General features: G+C 32.6%; 1 protein-coding gene across 1 annotated transcript; it reads right to left on the reverse strand.

Annotated features, from left to right (window-relative positions):
* Positions 1-359: 359 nt before the first annotated feature.
* Positions 360-17,487, reverse strand: LOC134688169 (uncharacterized). Its single transcript, XM_063548642.1, has 7 exons — positions 17,354-17,487; positions 14,920-15,015; positions 12,673-12,759; positions 10,930-11,028; positions 7,706-7,765; positions 6,213-6,311; positions 360-490 (listed from the first exon to the last, which is right to left on the reverse strand). The coding sequence occupies exons 1-7, from the start codon at positions 17,475-17,477 to the stop codon at positions 360-362; spliced, it is 696 nt and encodes a 231-aa protein (XP_063404712.1). The 5' UTR covers positions 17,478-17,487.
* Positions 17,488-17,726: the final 239 nt, after the last annotated feature.

Consider the following 17,726-nt stretch of genomic DNA (forward strand, 5'->3'; position numbering starts at 1 on the left):
AAAATTAATATATTGTCGATAAGAAATTCAATGATAGTATTAGCTTATTCATCCGTGTAGCCTGTTTGACCCTTTTGTTCACTATTAACAAAATATTCCATATGATATCCAAAGTATTAAATTTATAGCGTATACTACCATTTTTATGACACAGTATTTCTGAAGTCCCTCTTTTACTGCGGAAAGAATTTTAGTCAATCTAAAGGACAATTATTTTGTCGAACATGCAGATGCATTATAGCTTGATTCATTAAAAGTCAAAGATATAAATTTAATTTTGGGATCGTTTTATTGACAGCTACATGTATAAATAAATAAAGTTAAATCAAAGGTTTTCTTCTTGTTACCATATAAATATTCTAATGAGCAACAAATAAAGACCAAATAGACATAATAAAACAGCCAAGAATCCCTATCCATACTGATCGCCTCTGAGAAGAACCATTTTCTGGTTCCTTCTTTGTTGCATTTGATTCCTTGGTTACGTTTCCTGTTAAATAAAAGTACGATACTAAGAAACAAGTTTGTACTTATATAAGCTACACGATGGTATTCACAATTGGAGTAGGATCTCCTTACCGTACCGGAGCATCTGAGATCACTCCAAGATTTAAGTAGGGTTCGTGTTGCTCAGTTTTCAGTGTTTTTATATTGTGTTGGATGTACTATTGTTTGGCTGTTTGCCTTAGTTTGTTTATTCATGGCGTTGTCATTTTTTTTCTACTTACACGTTTGAACGTCCTTTCGGTATCTGTCGCCACTTTTAAGCAACTATTATTATTAAACATATCTGTTTTTATAGAGGTAAACATCATATAACGGTGTTCTATTTTCGATTTGGAATTCTTGGCCGATAGTTGATTTGCATGACAGATTATGAAAACATAGTAAAGGAGACTTACCATATAAACGCATCCAGTCTAACAACGCTTGGAATTCACGTTATTACCTCAGTTATTGCTCGTTTCATTGATTTTGGTTTAATAAAAACATGAGATTCGAACAACAGTAAACTACTGTTGCCTAAATCTATACATTTCATGTGATATATAGAACATTATGGTTCATGATTGCCTTTGTTCACAATTGTTCAATGTATACTCGGGTAATGCAGAAGAAGAATATATTTAATAAAAGCAATTATAAACATACAATTACGTTAATGATAACTACGAATATCTAGTTTTATAGTTATAACAACCGTGTTTGTTTTTATTCTATACTAGTTCCGGGTTTTTGACTTCTCCTTTTAATGGCAAACTGACGAACTACCATGAAAGAGAAAATTAAAGCATAACGAATTTGTTTTTATACAAATTTTCTGTAAACAAAGACTTTTTCAACTGTAAAGAATTAGTTTTTTGGAGCATATTTACCTTCTGACGATAGTATAGATAATTATAGAAATGACTTGCATTTTAGATACTGTAGTTTCTTCTTATTGTAATTATGGCAGTGTTATTGAAGCAGGCGATCTTAATGCTAGTTGTCGTTCTAAAGACAGATTGCATTCAAACCATTGTAAATCTAATGAATTTCAAAAATATGTTTTAAGACATGATTTGTTTTTTTTTAGGTGGTAAAATTAAGCAAACAGGGCCTGATTAAACGTTTATAGAAACTTAGACTATGATTGATTACTTTCTTGCAAATGAGCGTGTACTAAGGCAACTGAGGTCTTGTGAAATTCTCGACGAGGGTTCGATTAGCAGTACTTCTGATCATTTAATAGTGGAACTTTTGTTAGGCAATAATCCACACTGTATAATGAATTGGTATTTCCAGTTTGGCATAAAATTAATGACGAACATTTTACAAGTTATCAAGAATCTATCATGTCTATAGACGTACCACTTCAACTGTTAACCGACCGATTTTTTCAGAGAATGTAAATGTAGATACTGTTAATACGCAAATTGAGAACATTTTACATGCAACAACAAATTCCGTTATTTTACGTGCAGATTTACCTCATTTATAAAACCTTACTGGAAACCCAATGTTAAGAAAGCTCATCAGACGGAACGGTCAATGCGTAAACGATGGATTGCAGATGGACGGCCCAAAGGAATGAGTCATGAATTGTATAAACATTACAAAAAAGCAAAATATGAATTTCGGAATGCGCAACACGCAGCTAACGAACAATATATTCAAAACAAATTTCGATGATATAAACGGGACAGCAGAGTGCCATATCCGTTTAATCTGGAAACGAATAAAAAGATATAAACAATCAACATCAAGAATTTATCCAGAAATTATCCATAATGCCCAATTAATTGTGATACATGTAATAACCCAGAAAGCATAGCTAATGCCTTTATGGACTATTTTTCAAACCTTTGCACAACGGACATTTATTACTGACACTTTTGATACGTCCAAGAAACACTTTATTGGCAGTGCGTATACGGAGATTTTAAACACCTGCTGTAACTATAATATGGAGTTATCAACGAATATTAAGTTCGAGATATTGTCAAATCCTTTATGCGTAAAAAAGTTATCGGACACGACAAAATTCAAAATGAACATTTGATATACGGCGGAAAAGATGTAATCTGTTGCCTTCCTTCATTTTGTAACTCATAGTGCAGAAAGGTCGTGTACCTGACGACTGGAAGTTCGGTTTACTAGTACCTCTTTTTAAAGGAAACAGTAAACATAAACATTTCCTGACAGATACCGTCCGATTACACTTTTGCAGTTTGTTCTGAGCATGTTATAAAAAACGTTTGCTTATCGTGTAGAATAATATAAATTTCCCGAACTGCCGATCTACGCGAGACAATTTTCCATAAACTTAATTTTTTGTAGCTTTTTTGATAGTAGGAAGGCATTCGACACTGTCTGGAGACTAAAGTTTCATGTACAAATTGTTTCATCTAGGTGTGAACAGGGAATTATGGGTAATAGTCAATGAATTTCATTCAAACACAAAAAGTGCTATAGTTAACCAGCACCAATCAGATTTTTTTCAGTGTTAAAAGGTGTAAGACAAGGTAGTATGCTGTCTGGTCTATTGTATTTAATTGTTATTAATGATTTAATATGTGGAATTGAGAAATGCAATCAAAACACAGGTATATACGGTATATTGCTGTGCACCTGCTCTTGCTGATGACATATCATGTATTTCCACGTCACTACTGTCTCTTCAACGCATGCTTGATGTGTTTTTCGAGTACTCTAGAAATTGGCGGTTAACGCACACAAACAAGTATTATGCAATTCTCCACAAATACAAGAAAAAGCACTGTTACCTACCACTGGTGTATTGCACGTAAGAACATTCCATTATCTGACAACTATACACATTAAGGTATAGAACTTAGTTCACGATTCAAAACTAAGAGCAGAACTATAAATGCTCGTTGATAAGGTAAAAACGCATACTTTGAATTGGGAGAGTAATTTCAAGAACAATTAATCTGACTGTATAAGTCAAATTATACACAACTGTAGTCTTACCGAGCGTCCTTTATGGCTGCGGAACATGGAGTAACCTCAAATCCTAACGACACTAATTTTTTTCAATACTTCATTGTCAAACACATTTAGCATTAAAAACTATCAGATCTGAATGTACGAGAGCATTAATGGGATTCATCCGATTATGAGTTTTATTCACAAACGAAAACTGTTCTTTTTTCAAAAAATGTATATGTTAGATAACAATTATCTTTCAAAAGAATATTTTTGGTTCGACTATTTTCTTTCCTCATAGACCCTCACCGCCGTCACTATGGATACATTCCTGATGTTATTGACATTTCAAGAACATATTGACTTATTCAATATCTTACCGAATATATAGATACTGGGAGTTTCCCATCAAAAAGTCAATGGAAATCGATTGTTCACAAAAAAGTTAACGAACAACAGTCAGTCAACTGGTTAAACCGTATTGCGTTAGATTACAATTTTATACGGTTTTAAAATATTCACAAGATAGTTCTACGACCAACTGCTGGAAAAAAGCACAAACGTTTGCAGAAATACGAAGTTCCTTTTTTTTTATTACAAAACTGTTATATAAGTTCATCAGGAAATAAGTGCGTCGCATGCAAAATCAACTTTGATGATGTCTATGTACATGCATGTTGTTCCTGCATTTGTACTACAGAGATGCATGATTTGTGGTGCAATATGATTATTGATAATTTGTCTCTTCAACTGTATTGCGAAGTAAGTAAATATATATGAAATATGCAATATTAAAAGTAACCTAAGTTAATGCTAAGATATGAAAACAAGTATGGCATTCAGAAATAAACGACAGCCACTGTATTAGATACTTATTTGACAGGCATATTAAGAGTGTTGCGTGGGTAAACGTTTTTTTATTTTGGCCGCATATGATATGCGTGGAAGTAGTCAGATGACAAATTTATACGCTTCAAAAATATTCGCAAGACAGTTTCTATGAACAACCAAGCTAGAAAAAAGCACAATCGTTTGAAGAAATACGAAATTCCTATCAGTGGCGGATCCAGGAATTTTCAAAAGTAGGGGCCCACTGACTGCCTTAGAGGGGCCCCGCTCCAGTCACACTTCAGTGATTCCCAATATAACCAACCAAATGTTTTCCCAAATACAGGGGGGCCTGCCCTCCCCCTAAATCCGACTCTGCCTATTTTATTACAAAACTGTTAATTGATATACCAAGTTCATCAGGAAATAAGTGCGTCGCATGCAAAATCAACTTTGATGATGTCTATGTACATGCATGTTATTCCTGCATTTGTACTACAGAGATGCGTGTTTTGTGGTGGAATATGATTATTGAGAATTTTTCTCTACAACTGTATTGCGAACTGAGTGAATATGATGATGAGGATGTTTATCAAACTTTACTAGGACGAATTCCATTAAATTTCATTGCCGAACATTTGGAGTTTGAGAAGCTTTGCCACGCCCATCTTGTTCATTGCATAGCAAAATATGGACGTTTTTAAGGTAGGCAATACATGATATGTCATCATTCAAGATTGCATAAGGACTTTATGCCGAGTGACTTAAGTGTATATTTGTCTGTATATGTAAAACAAACTGTTTTTGTTCTGTTTCTATTTCGTTAATTCTTTTTGTTGTGTGATATGAAGTAAATTTTGTGTATTCATTATATCTCAATTATGCAGAAATAAAGACATGAATGAATGAATATGCGGTTAAAGACACAATCAACTTGCAAAAACATGCTTGATTGGTGATATTTTTGATTTGAATATGTTTTACATAGAAGCAAAATAAAATAAACTGTTTCTATCATACTAAAATAACGAGGTCAAATTTGTCAGCAGTCATCGGGTAAAAACGGCAAATCAAAGATTCAACTTTATATATAGATAATATAGTACAATGGTGTAGATTAAAATTACACCACTCCAGACCCTTTTGTTTTTCACATAATTAATATTGCCAATAATTAACAAGTTCCGGGTCGAATCCAATACCGATACCAATATTATATTCACCTACTACCTATTACCGTATATTATCTGTACGTTCCGCATCTGACAGCCGCACCACCAAACGGTGTGTTTAGGATTTTGCTATATACACGGGTCATAAGCACAGGGTTGACACTACTAAATTCAAACATTGTCAAATTGTTCCTTATTGTAGTATTTTAATCAGTAAGACTTTCTAAGATAACAATACGAATACTGGGTTTAAAATAAGGCATATAGGTACAGTTTTCAATTTGTTAGCGGGCATGACGTAAAACAGCGAATCAAAGAATTCAACTTTATTTATAGCTAATATAGGGCAATGCTGTTGATGAAAAAATACTCCATTCCAGGACCTTTTGTTTTCCAAATAATTAATATAACCAATAATTGATAAGTTCAAGGTCGACGGGTTCAAACAGAAAAATTTGAAAGCAGAGAAAACTGTGTATGTTATAAGACTTATAATCGGCATGACTTTATCAGATGACAATACCAATACTAAAATAAGGCTTACGCATAGTTATATACTTTCATTCAGTCACGGACCTGCGAAATTATGGGTGTGTTCTAGTACTGTTTATAAAAAACAACAGATCTATCAAAATACATGCATTCTAGGTCTCTTTCCTCTTTCAGTATTTTAAAAAACATCTTTCTTCCCTTTATACCAACATCCGTTGATTTTTGGATGTAATCCTACTGTTTATTACAAAAAATATTGGCAAAACTAAATTTCTATCATTCAATTATTACCTGCAGTTGGCGACATCGTGTTCATTGCCACAGTGTCTTCTGTCAACTGTGAAAAGGATAAGGACTCATTTGTGCCTTCACGTTTTTCTTGTACATACACTGCAATAAGTAAATATATATGAAATATGCAATATCAAAATTAACCTAAGTTAATGCTCAGATATGAAATCAAGTATGGCATTCAGAAATAAACGACAGCCACTGTATTAGATACTTATTAGACAGGCATATTAAGGGTGTTGCGTGGGTAAACGTGTTTTATTTTGGCTGCATATGGTATGCTTGAAAGAAGTCTTTTTTGAACAAACAATAAACATGCCTTCAGAAGCTATAAACTGTGTCCCTCTTCTAGTCGAATTGCTCGTTTATTGTATGAAGCAGACTCCATACAGGAGCTTCTTAGTTAGATTAAAATATAGCTAGCATTATTCTTTAACTTCACATTCCGCTATATGGATGATGACATCTAATTCAAAAATTCGAAAAAAAAATTAAAATAAGAGAAAGCACAGATACAGTTCAGTTTGCCTCATACCTTGACTAATATTCAAATATTTACAAAAAGGAATAGTTGAGAGATTAACTTTACGAAAGAGCAGATGATTTCAATTTTTTCATTGTGAACTTTTCGTTTCTATATATATGTTCCGGACCATATGAGTATTTGGACCATACGCGTACGGCCTCACCCCCTAAGGATTTTATTAACCCTCTATGGATCCGTAGGGGATCAGTAGCAAACCATATAACTTATAATATAACGTCAATGAAATTGGCCGTGTCATAACTAATACTTGTTTAGTTTACGTCTTTTACGAGCTCATAAAACGTCATTTTTTTCAAACGCAGTACAGATTAATACAGACGAAGGAAAATATCAGTTAGAGTCTAAAAAATAAAGCATATTACGAGTGCGCGCAGCCAATAGGAACATTGAATTTTTTATATTGGAAAACACTGACAAAATTTTATTCTAATCAATGATGTGTGTGCTTTCTAGAAGCTTGACGTGATAACGTCGGGTCAAATAACATTGTTCTGTGAATACATGTTAGCATCGTTAATGATTCATAGAATCAAATAATAATGTTCCATGTTTACATTATGGCATCCATAGTTCATGATTTCGTATACGATTTGTTAGTCCGAACAAATCTCTGAAGATGTCTAAAGGTCATAAAATGGGATTTTCTAACGGAATGACTAAAACGTACTGCAAACGATATTTTACATACCAATATCAAAAATTAAACGAGATTTAACACACCAATATCTGAAATTAAACGAAATTTAACATACCAATATCAAAAATGAAACCAGATTTAACATACCAATATAGAAAATAAACGAGATTAAACATACATTGTACCTTTATCAAAAATAAACGAGATTAAACATACCAATATAAAAAATAAACGAGATTAAACATACCAATACCAAAAATAAACGAGATTAAACAAACCAATATCAAAAATAAACGAGATTAAACATACCAATTTCACCTGAGAATTCTTCATCTTCGGTACTGTATAGCTCTTTTGGTCCGGAGTACACTACAAATATAATATCATATTATATCAAATTTTAAAGTAAATTGTTATATACCGCGTTTGTACTGACTATCAAGCAGTTACACTAATGTGAGAGAGGGTTTTGAGCGCATTCTGTATGTGCCTGTCCCGATTTAAGAACCTGTACATGTTATAAAGTGGTTGTCGTTTGTCGCTGTATATCATATTTGTTTTTGTTCACTGTTCTTTTCATGAAACATGCCGTTAGTTTTCTAGTTTTAATGGTATTACATTTGTTCTTTCGTTGCCTTTTTATAGCTGTATATGTGACGGGTTTGCTCATTGTTGACGGTTTAAATGGTCTCTGGTGTGGAGAGTTTGTTTATTGGTAATACAATATCTTTTTTATTTTCACACCATTTTCACCTAAGTTTTCTTCTCCCTAACGGACTTTAAAATCTTTTGATCCCGAATACCCTTAGCAGATTATAGTGAATAATATCAACTTGCAAAAAAATTGTTATATACATATATAACATATATCTTTATCCTTATCCATTTACTGCAATCTCTTTTGTTAAAAATGTTAGACGTTGACACATTTAAACATACTCGTCTTGTGAGTTTTGTCAAGATCCAATACGTTTTTTCCTATTATTAAATTAAATTAAATCGCAAAAAGGTCGGGATATACACGTATATATTCCATTTATAACACGTTATATTTTAAATAAAAATTCATTTTTGAGTGTTCAGTGCAAATTTGTTTGATAGGAAGGAAGGTTAAATTAGTGATATTGAGATTAGTATGTATTGATGACCATTACACACTGTACTTACAAATTCGGTTTCGGTTGAATTTTGAGCCGACCTGATTTCCGTAAAAGTAAATACTTGAATATGATGTGAGGAATAATTTACCAAAAGGTATCTAAAATGATCTATTTGAATTTGAAACACAACTTAAAAAAACATAATGTTACTGATGCCGAATGCATAAACAAAACGAAGCCGCATGATAACTATAAAGTTTGACTCCATCTGGAAGTTTAAATATAATTTCTGTAGTCAATGGTAGTGTAAACCATTGCTAAAACAAAATTATTTGACACGAATTAAGCATTTGGTTTCGTGCACAGTGTAAAAGAATCCCCAATAACAGGAAATATTTAAAGTTGAAGGTCAATTCAAAAAATTAACCTAAACAAAGACTCCAAAAACTAATCAGGACAATCTGTTAATCGGTAACAAAAATACAATTTCTCAAAAGTACAAGGAAACAGCATGCTTTATCACTGAAGACTGTTGTATACACATTTAAAAAGTATCTTATCATAGTAAAACATTTACTACATATTATATAAAAATAGGAATATATGGTATCAGTGCCAATGAAATAACTCTCTATCCAAAACACAATGTTAAATATTAACCATTATAGATCAAAATATGGCCTTCAACATGGAGTATTGCCTCACACCAAACAACAAGCTATAAAGGGCCCAAAATGACTAGTGTAAACTCATTCAAACAGGAAAACCAACGTTATAAGCGAGAAAATAAACGAGAAAAAAATGAGAACCAGCCGTTGGACGTCAGAGTAATCTCGGACTAATCTTGGCCCAGTGTGGATTCGAATGCCAGATTATGAATACATAGCATAAACGGGTAACCCAATTGACGCACCCGGTCTAACTACGTTTTGAGTTCGTGTTAATACCTAATTATATAAGTTATTGTTCGTAACATTGAGTTTTCTTTTGAATACATGAGATTCGAACAACAGTAAACTACTGTTGCCTAAATCTATACATTTCATGTGATATATATAGAATATTATGGTTTATGATTGCCTTTGTTCACATTTTTTTAATGTATGCTCGGGTAATGCAGAAGAAGAATATAAATTAATTAAAGCAATTGTAAACATTGATTTTGCCATTTGATTAGGGACTTTCAGTTTTGAATTTTCCTCGGAGTTCAGTATTTTTGTGAATTCACTTTTTGCGTAAATTTAATTTTAACTACGAATATCGAGTTTTATAGTTATTACAATCGTATTTGTCCTAATTATATACTAGTTCCGGGTTTTTGACTTCTTATATTAATGGCAAACTGACGAACTGCCATGACAGAGAAAAAGAATAATGAATTTGTTTTCATACAAATTTTCCGTAAACCAGGACTGTTTTAACTGTATACAATTTCATTTTTCATTTTGCTCTCTTAAAATGAGTTAAATGCTCAGTTTATCTTACATGCTTTTAAAATGAAGGCGTTAGCAGTTAACCTATCTTCAAATAACGTAAATTGATTAGGGAAAGGCAAATCAAGATATGAAACAGAGAGAATCTAAGGAACTTCGAAAGTACCGAGACAAACCCTCAACTGGTCTTACAACAATTTTTCGAAACAAGAGTAATTTGTCCAACAGAGACCTCTTCACAAAACAAAATTTAAGCATCATATGCGGTTAAAGACACAATTAATTTGCAAGCACATTCTTGATTAGTGATATATTTTAATTTAACTTGTTTCACACAGAAGCGATATAATACTCACTTTGTGTACTGTGTATAAAATAGATCTATTAAAATACATGCATTCTAGGGATCTTCCCTCTTTCAAAAAAAACCCCCAAATAACAAATATACCGAACTTCTAGGTATATTCAAAACGGAGAGTCCGTAATCAAATGGCAAAATAAAAAGTTCAAACACATCAATCGAATAGATAACAACTGTCATATTCCTGACTTGGTACAGGCATTTTCTTATGTAGAAAATTGTTGATTAAACCTGGTTTTATAGCTAGCAAAACTTCTTACTTGTATGACAGTCGCATAAAATTCCATTATATTGACAACCATGTGCGGAAGAAAAAAACTTACACATAATAGAGAAAAATGTTAAAAACTAGGGGCATAGCAGTCAATATTGTGTTATAATCTTAATCACTATCAAAACAAATATGTAACACTGAAAGACAAAAGGCATATAAACAAAGCACACCAGAAAAAAAGAAAGACAAGAATACAAAGACTAACCATAGCAAAATAACACAACTACAGAATGTTTAAAAATACCAACATCCCCCATGTTAAGTAGAAATGCATTCATTATACTTCGACTTGATGTTTGAATGTATTCCAAATGTTTATTACATCAAATATTTCCGAAACATAATTCCTATCATATTATTATTACCAGCAGTTGGCGACCTCGTGTTCATTGTCACAGTGTCTTCAATAAAGGATGAAAAGGATAAGGACTCATTTGGTTCTTCACGTTTTCCTGGTACATCCACTGCAATAAGTTAAAATGTATGAATAATGCAAAAAATAAAAGTAACCTTAGATAATGCTAAAATATGAGAAACAATTATGGCAGTCAGCAACAAACGGCAACAAATATATTAGATACTTCGACAGGCAGATTGAGGTTGTTGCGCGTGTAAACGTGTTTTATTTTGGCCAATCGACAATCCCCTTCCCTTTCATGAATGTGACCTACCGAATTAGACTATTTACCAGATTTGTTATCACATAAGCAACACGACGGGTGCCACATGTGGATCATGATCTGCCTACCCTTCCGGAGCACCTGAGACCACCCCTAATTTTTGGTGGGGTTCGTGTTGTATATTCTTTTGTTTTCTATGTTGTGTCGTGTACTATTGTTTGTCTGTTGGTCTTTTTCATTTTTAGCCATGGCGTTGTCAGTTTATTTTAGATTTTCTAAATGAATGACTAAAACGTACTGAAAGAAATGAAAGTGAACGAGATTTAACATACCAATATCAAAAATGAAACGCGATTAAACATATAAATCTCAAAAATGAAACGAGATTTATCATACTAATATAAAAAATGAAACGCGATTTAACACACCAATATAAAATAAACAGCTGCGCCATGAGCGAATGATACGCCCGACGTCTTGTGGGGAAGTTTTATGCAATAATCATAAATAGTTTCTGAGAAAGTTTTAAGCAATAACCATTTATTGTTTTTGAGACACGGGGGGACATGTGAAACCCCCCCCCCCACCCTATTTTTTTTTTACCAAAAAAAAAATATCACTAAAATAAAATTTTGCGTCATCACCAAATAGTATACAAATCTTTAGATTAATATAATAAAGAAGTGTGTACAGTTTCAAGCAAAAATCATAAATTGTTTTTGAGATACAGCGCGACATGTTATAAAAAACCCTCCCCTTTTTTACAAAATACTCAATAACTCAAAAATAAAATTTTGAGTCATCACCAAAAAGTATACAGATCTTTAGATTAATATAACAAAGAAGTGTGTAAAGTTTTAAGTAATAATCATAAATCATTTTTTGAGATACGGCACGACATGTAAAAAAAGCCTTCCCCTTTTTTACAAAATACTCAATAACTCAAAAATGAAATTTTGAATCATCACCAATAAGTATACAGATCTTTAGATTAATATAACAAAGCAGTGTGTAAAGTTTTAAGCAATAATCATAAATCGTTTTTGAGATACGGCACGACATGTAAAAAAACCCTCCCCCTTTTTACAAAATACTCAATAACTCAAAAATGAAATTTTGAATCATCACCAAGAAGTATACAGATATTAAGATTAATATAACTACGAAGTGTGTAAAGTTTTAAGCAATAATCAAGAATCGTTTTTGAGATACAGTGCGACATGTGACAAAAAACCACACCCCTGTTTTAGTTACAAAGTGCCGTAACTCAAAAAGTATAAATCTGATTTTCACCAAAAAGTATACAGATCATTTGACCATCATAAGAAACAACTATATTAAGTTTCATGAAATTTGGATAAGTCGTTCTCAAGTTACGGTGCGACATGTTTACCCCGGACAGACGGACAGACGGACACCGGACATCTGTATACCATAAAACGTCCCGTCAAAATTTTGACGGGCGTATAAAAACGAGATGAAACATACCAATGTGACCTGAGAATTTTACATCTTCGGTGCTATTTAACTCCAAACTCCTTACAGCGTTATCGTTCGGGTCATACTTCCCTTTCTCTACAAAAAAGAAGCGTAGCCAGATGTCACCACTGTTTCGGAGTTTAATTTAACTCTTGTGATCAGGAATACACTACAAATATACTATTATAAATTTTAAAGTAAATTGTTAGATAACGCGATGTACTGATTTTCAAGAGATTACACTAATGTGAACATCAGAAAGGGTATTGCGAGCAGATTGTATGTGCCTGTCCCGAGTGAATTCTGTGCCGACCTGATTTCCGTAAATATAAATACTAGAATACGATGTGAGGAATATATTACCACAAGGTATCATAAAATGTTCAATTTGAATTTGAAACACGACTTAAAAAAACATAAAGTGACTGATGCCGAATGCATAAACGAAACGAAGTCGCATGATAACTATTAAGTTTGACTCTATCTTGAAGTAAAAATAATATTTGAAAAAAGTAAAATCACAAAAATACTGAACTCGGAAAGTCCATAACCACATGGCAAAATCAAAAAACAAAACGCATCAAAAACAAATGGGCAAGAACTGTCATATTCCTGACTTGGTACAGGCATTTTGAAATGTAGAAAATGGTGGATTAAACCTGGTTTTATTGCGATAACCCTCTCACTTTGATGACAGTCTCATAAAATTCCGTTATATTTACAATGATGCGTTAACTAAACAGACACAATAAATAAAATAGTCAAAATATGTGTACTGCTGTAGTTAATGGTAGTGTTAACCATTGCTTAAACAAATTATATGACACGAATTAAGCAATTGATTTCGTGCACAGTGATATAGAGCCCCAGTAACGGGAAATATTTAAAGTTTAAGGCAAATTCCAAAAATTAACTTAAAAAAAGACTCCAAAAACTGGTCAGATCAATCTGTTAATCGGTAAAAAGATTAATTTCTCAAAAGTACAAGGAAACAAGCATTCTTGATTCCTGAAGACCGTCTCAAATACACATTTAAACGTATCTAAAACGTAGTAAAACATATACTTATATTTTCTCGAGGTTCGAAGTAAAGAGGGCTGTCCGTGAGGGAAATATTTTGGAAAGATTTAAGAGAGAATGTTCATTCATAATGTAAAGAAGCATTGAATTACGACATGTTCGTCATTTGTTGTTAGAAACACTATTGTATTTGTTATTATAATATTACACCCGGCGTCCATCAAATACGTCGGGCTGTCGGCAAATTGATATTTGAGTTTGTGTTGTTTCTTTATAGGTATATGTAGTATAGATAATACTAAGTATGATATAGAAATAGGAAGATGTGGTATGAGTGTCAATGAAATAACTCTCCTTCCAAATCACAACGTGTAAGAAGTAAATTATTATTGGTCAAAATACGTCTTTTAACACGAATCATTGACTCACATCAGACAACAAGCTATAAATGGCCCCAAAATGATAAATTTAAAACCATTCAAACAGGAAAACCAACGGTATAATCTATAAAAATAAACGAGAAAAAAATGTGAACCACATCATTTTACGACAATCATTGAACAACAGGTTCCTGACTCAGGGCTGCAGATGGGAACAAATGCAGCGGATTTAAACGACTAACAGGCGGCAACCCCCACCCTTACTTGAAACAGTTATATAAACTTACAACATAGAAAGACATACTATACAATATCAATGATTGGATTAACTCGATCAAAAAGTAATGTTCACAAAAACGTCGTGAACATACACTGAACGAATAAATTTGATTTTTCTATGAAAATGATATTAATACAATATGTGAAACAATGTCAAAAAGACAACTTAAATCAAGGACAAAATGGGTTAATAGAATAAAGTACACATGTTATTTTGAATATAATAGATCATGCACACTTAGCTACAAATTCGACTGTGACTGAAAGTCAAAATATGATACACGATGCTGTTCTTATATTCATTGATATCACAGACTGAATTGTGTATAAAGGACACAAGAACCAGGTAATGAAAAGGATATACTAATTTGAAACATATTTCAATTGTGAAAATTTCAATAAGAAAGTAATACTACGTTAGTACAAAAGCAACGAGCTAGTGATACCTGTTGACTTATAATGCATCCGAAGTGTTGTCGACGCTGTGTTACTGTATGTAGTTATAAGTTAACAAATTAAGAATGTTTTATACATCTTATGCTACCCGAAAACAATTCATATCACGTGATAATTTTACCTGACATTGTAATCATTGTCGTAGTATCTTCTACATTGGTAGAAAACAATAAAAAAGACTCATGCGTTGTGCTTTCCTTTCCCATTCGTACGTCCACTGAAAAAAACAAAGCGATCTGAATTATGCAAAATAAACCGCAGTTAATACTAAAATAACAATGAGAAACAATTATGATTATGGCAGTCAGAAACAAGCGACAACCACATGCTAACAGACTTGACTTGCGACAGGCAGATGAAGGATATGGTAAGATTAACATGTATTTGATCGATCTATCTTGTCTTAAATCAACAAAGAAGAGACGAAGGATACAAAGAGGATATGAAAAAACAAAACCGGACTATACCATTGCCAGACAAACAAAAAAACGAAACACGATTAAAAGAAAAAAGACCAAACGAAAACGAATTCATAAAAATTAAACTGCAGTAAGTTAATTCTACCCGTTGTATTACTCAAGTACGTACGAATCCGATGAAAAGTATACTTCGTTGAAAAGAGGACGACATTTTGTTTACAATTACAACATATCCGTCGTCATATGTGAATCAGATGTTCATTATGGTCAACTAATGGTGATGAGGTCCGTAAAATATCGAAAGAATGATTTCAAATTCACCACTTGAAACTCTTGGTTACATAAAGTGCCCCATGTGGAGCAGGATCTGCTTACCCTTCCAGAGCACATGAGATCACCCCCAGTTTTGATGGGGTTCATGTTGATTAGTCATTAGTTTTCAATGTTGTGTTTTGTAGACTGTTGTTTATCTGTTTGTCTTTTTCTTTTAAAGCTATGATTGTTGGTTTATTTTCGATCTGTGAGTTTGACTGTCCCGCTGGTATCTTTTGCACTTCTTCAATAGCTTCCTTGTAAGCAGATAATCTCTATCAAAGAAATGCAAGCCCCAGAACATTGTTTCAACTACATATTTGTCGAATTTGGAGACTTTTACGGCAAGTTGTTGGAATTCCAATGGGACCTATCGTTGCTCCTCTCCTAATCGACCTCTTCTTATTTTCATATGAGGTCATGAAGACCCTTATCAAAAACAAGAAAATCAAAGATTCAGATACATACAATTTATTGTTGATGTTGTTTTCATTAACAATCAAAACTTTACTGATTGTGTTCTTCTAATTTATCCTACCTGCTATACATTTCTAGGAATATGATTGGTTACAAGCAACCGCGTGGAGTGCATGTATATTCCATATTAGGTTAGTAGGGAGGCGGGGCTAATTTCATTACACGGTTAGTAGTGTTGTTACGTCCCTTTATAAAAACGACAAGGTGTTGAGGAAAAATCTTTAAAGGTTTCAACAGACAATGAAATCATGATGATGAACGATTGGAATAAATTAATAAAACTCATTTAAAGCTAACAAGTTGTTATTGTTGGCATTTATTTTTGTATAGACCAATGGAAGTAGTTCTTAAAACTAACGATATTGGACAGTTAATCACTTTTCTAGGCCACTAGTCTAAATACCACATGTTAAGATAGTCGGTAAGATAAATTCGTTACAAAGTGTGCTAGTGACTTAATTACGTAACTACGACACTATGAAATTAATAATATTCTTCAGATATGGAAATTCACGAAACAACATACACGGCCTCCTCTGCCTCATTGTTAGTCTTATACCCCCAATCTGACATAATCGTTCATTTCAATACCAGAATATATGACAAGCGAGATGATTTTAATTTTGAAATTAAAAATTAGTTACCACATTCGCAGAAATATACCGACTTCACCTGCATATATAAAATGCATTTCCAAACTCATTCAGTAATCGCGAGCTTGCAGCTACTAATCAAGACTGTAAAAAACGTCAGCAGTGCAGAAGGCTTATGAGCCACAGTTATGATAAAGAACGGTTTCTCCTGTTTCTAAAATATTTCATAGGAAGATACCAAGACCTTTTTGATAGATATTTCTAATCAACAGCACAGATTATATGTGGTTGTCTTGAAATAAAGCTTGTAAGTACTGACGTTGTTTATCATCTCAATTACGTGTTAACCTTCCCCAATTTGTCTTATATATTCTTTACCTTTACTATTTATTCGACTTTTATTATAATCTTTGAACGTGGATCGGTATTTATACATTCCGCCTTTGTGTTAAAGTGCTATGATCAGTTTTGAAATTTTGTGTTTCACTACTGCTTTTGTACTTTGTCTATATGTGTTTTCTGTTTGTTTTTATGCTGGTTAAGATTCATTACAGTGTTGACTGCTGTACACCTATTATATCTGTTTGTTTTGCTCGCACATTATTGTCAATGTAACGTTACTATATTTCCAAACCATTTGTTAATACATATTTTAAGCGTACTTGAAAGAGTTGACGTTCTGATGTTATGATGTTTGAATATTGTTCTTATCTTAAATACATCTTAAGTTTCTATTTAGAATAATTTGTCGTACCTGTATTTTGCGATGTATTGTTCACTAGCCCAGTCATTTCAAAAGAAAAAGGGTTATTTTCTGCTATTTGTTTTTGAACTTCTTCTGAGGAAAAATATAAAATAAAAATGTAAACTGTAAGCATGAAAAAGTAAAATTTTACATTTTTTTATTTCACAAATGAAAATAAAATTGATAAAGGTTCTTATTACTCATATTGAATTAAAAATAGAAACACATCGAAAATAAAAACATTCATTCTAAAAGGAGCTGTTGTCATGATACCGGTTATGTTTTCGCATATATTTTATGATGATTTGATACTAAACTCCTTACGGGAGGGATTGTGATTGATTTTCATATGATAGAGATATAATTTTTCAATCAAATTAAT

This window comes from Mytilus trossulus, chromosome 10 (assembly GCF_036588685.1).
Source record: "Mytilus trossulus isolate FHL-02 chromosome 10, PNRI_Mtr1.1.1.hap1, whole genome shotgun sequence".
Lineage (NCBI taxonomy): Eukaryota > Metazoa > Mollusca > Bivalvia > Mytilida > Mytilidae > Mytilus > Mytilus trossulus.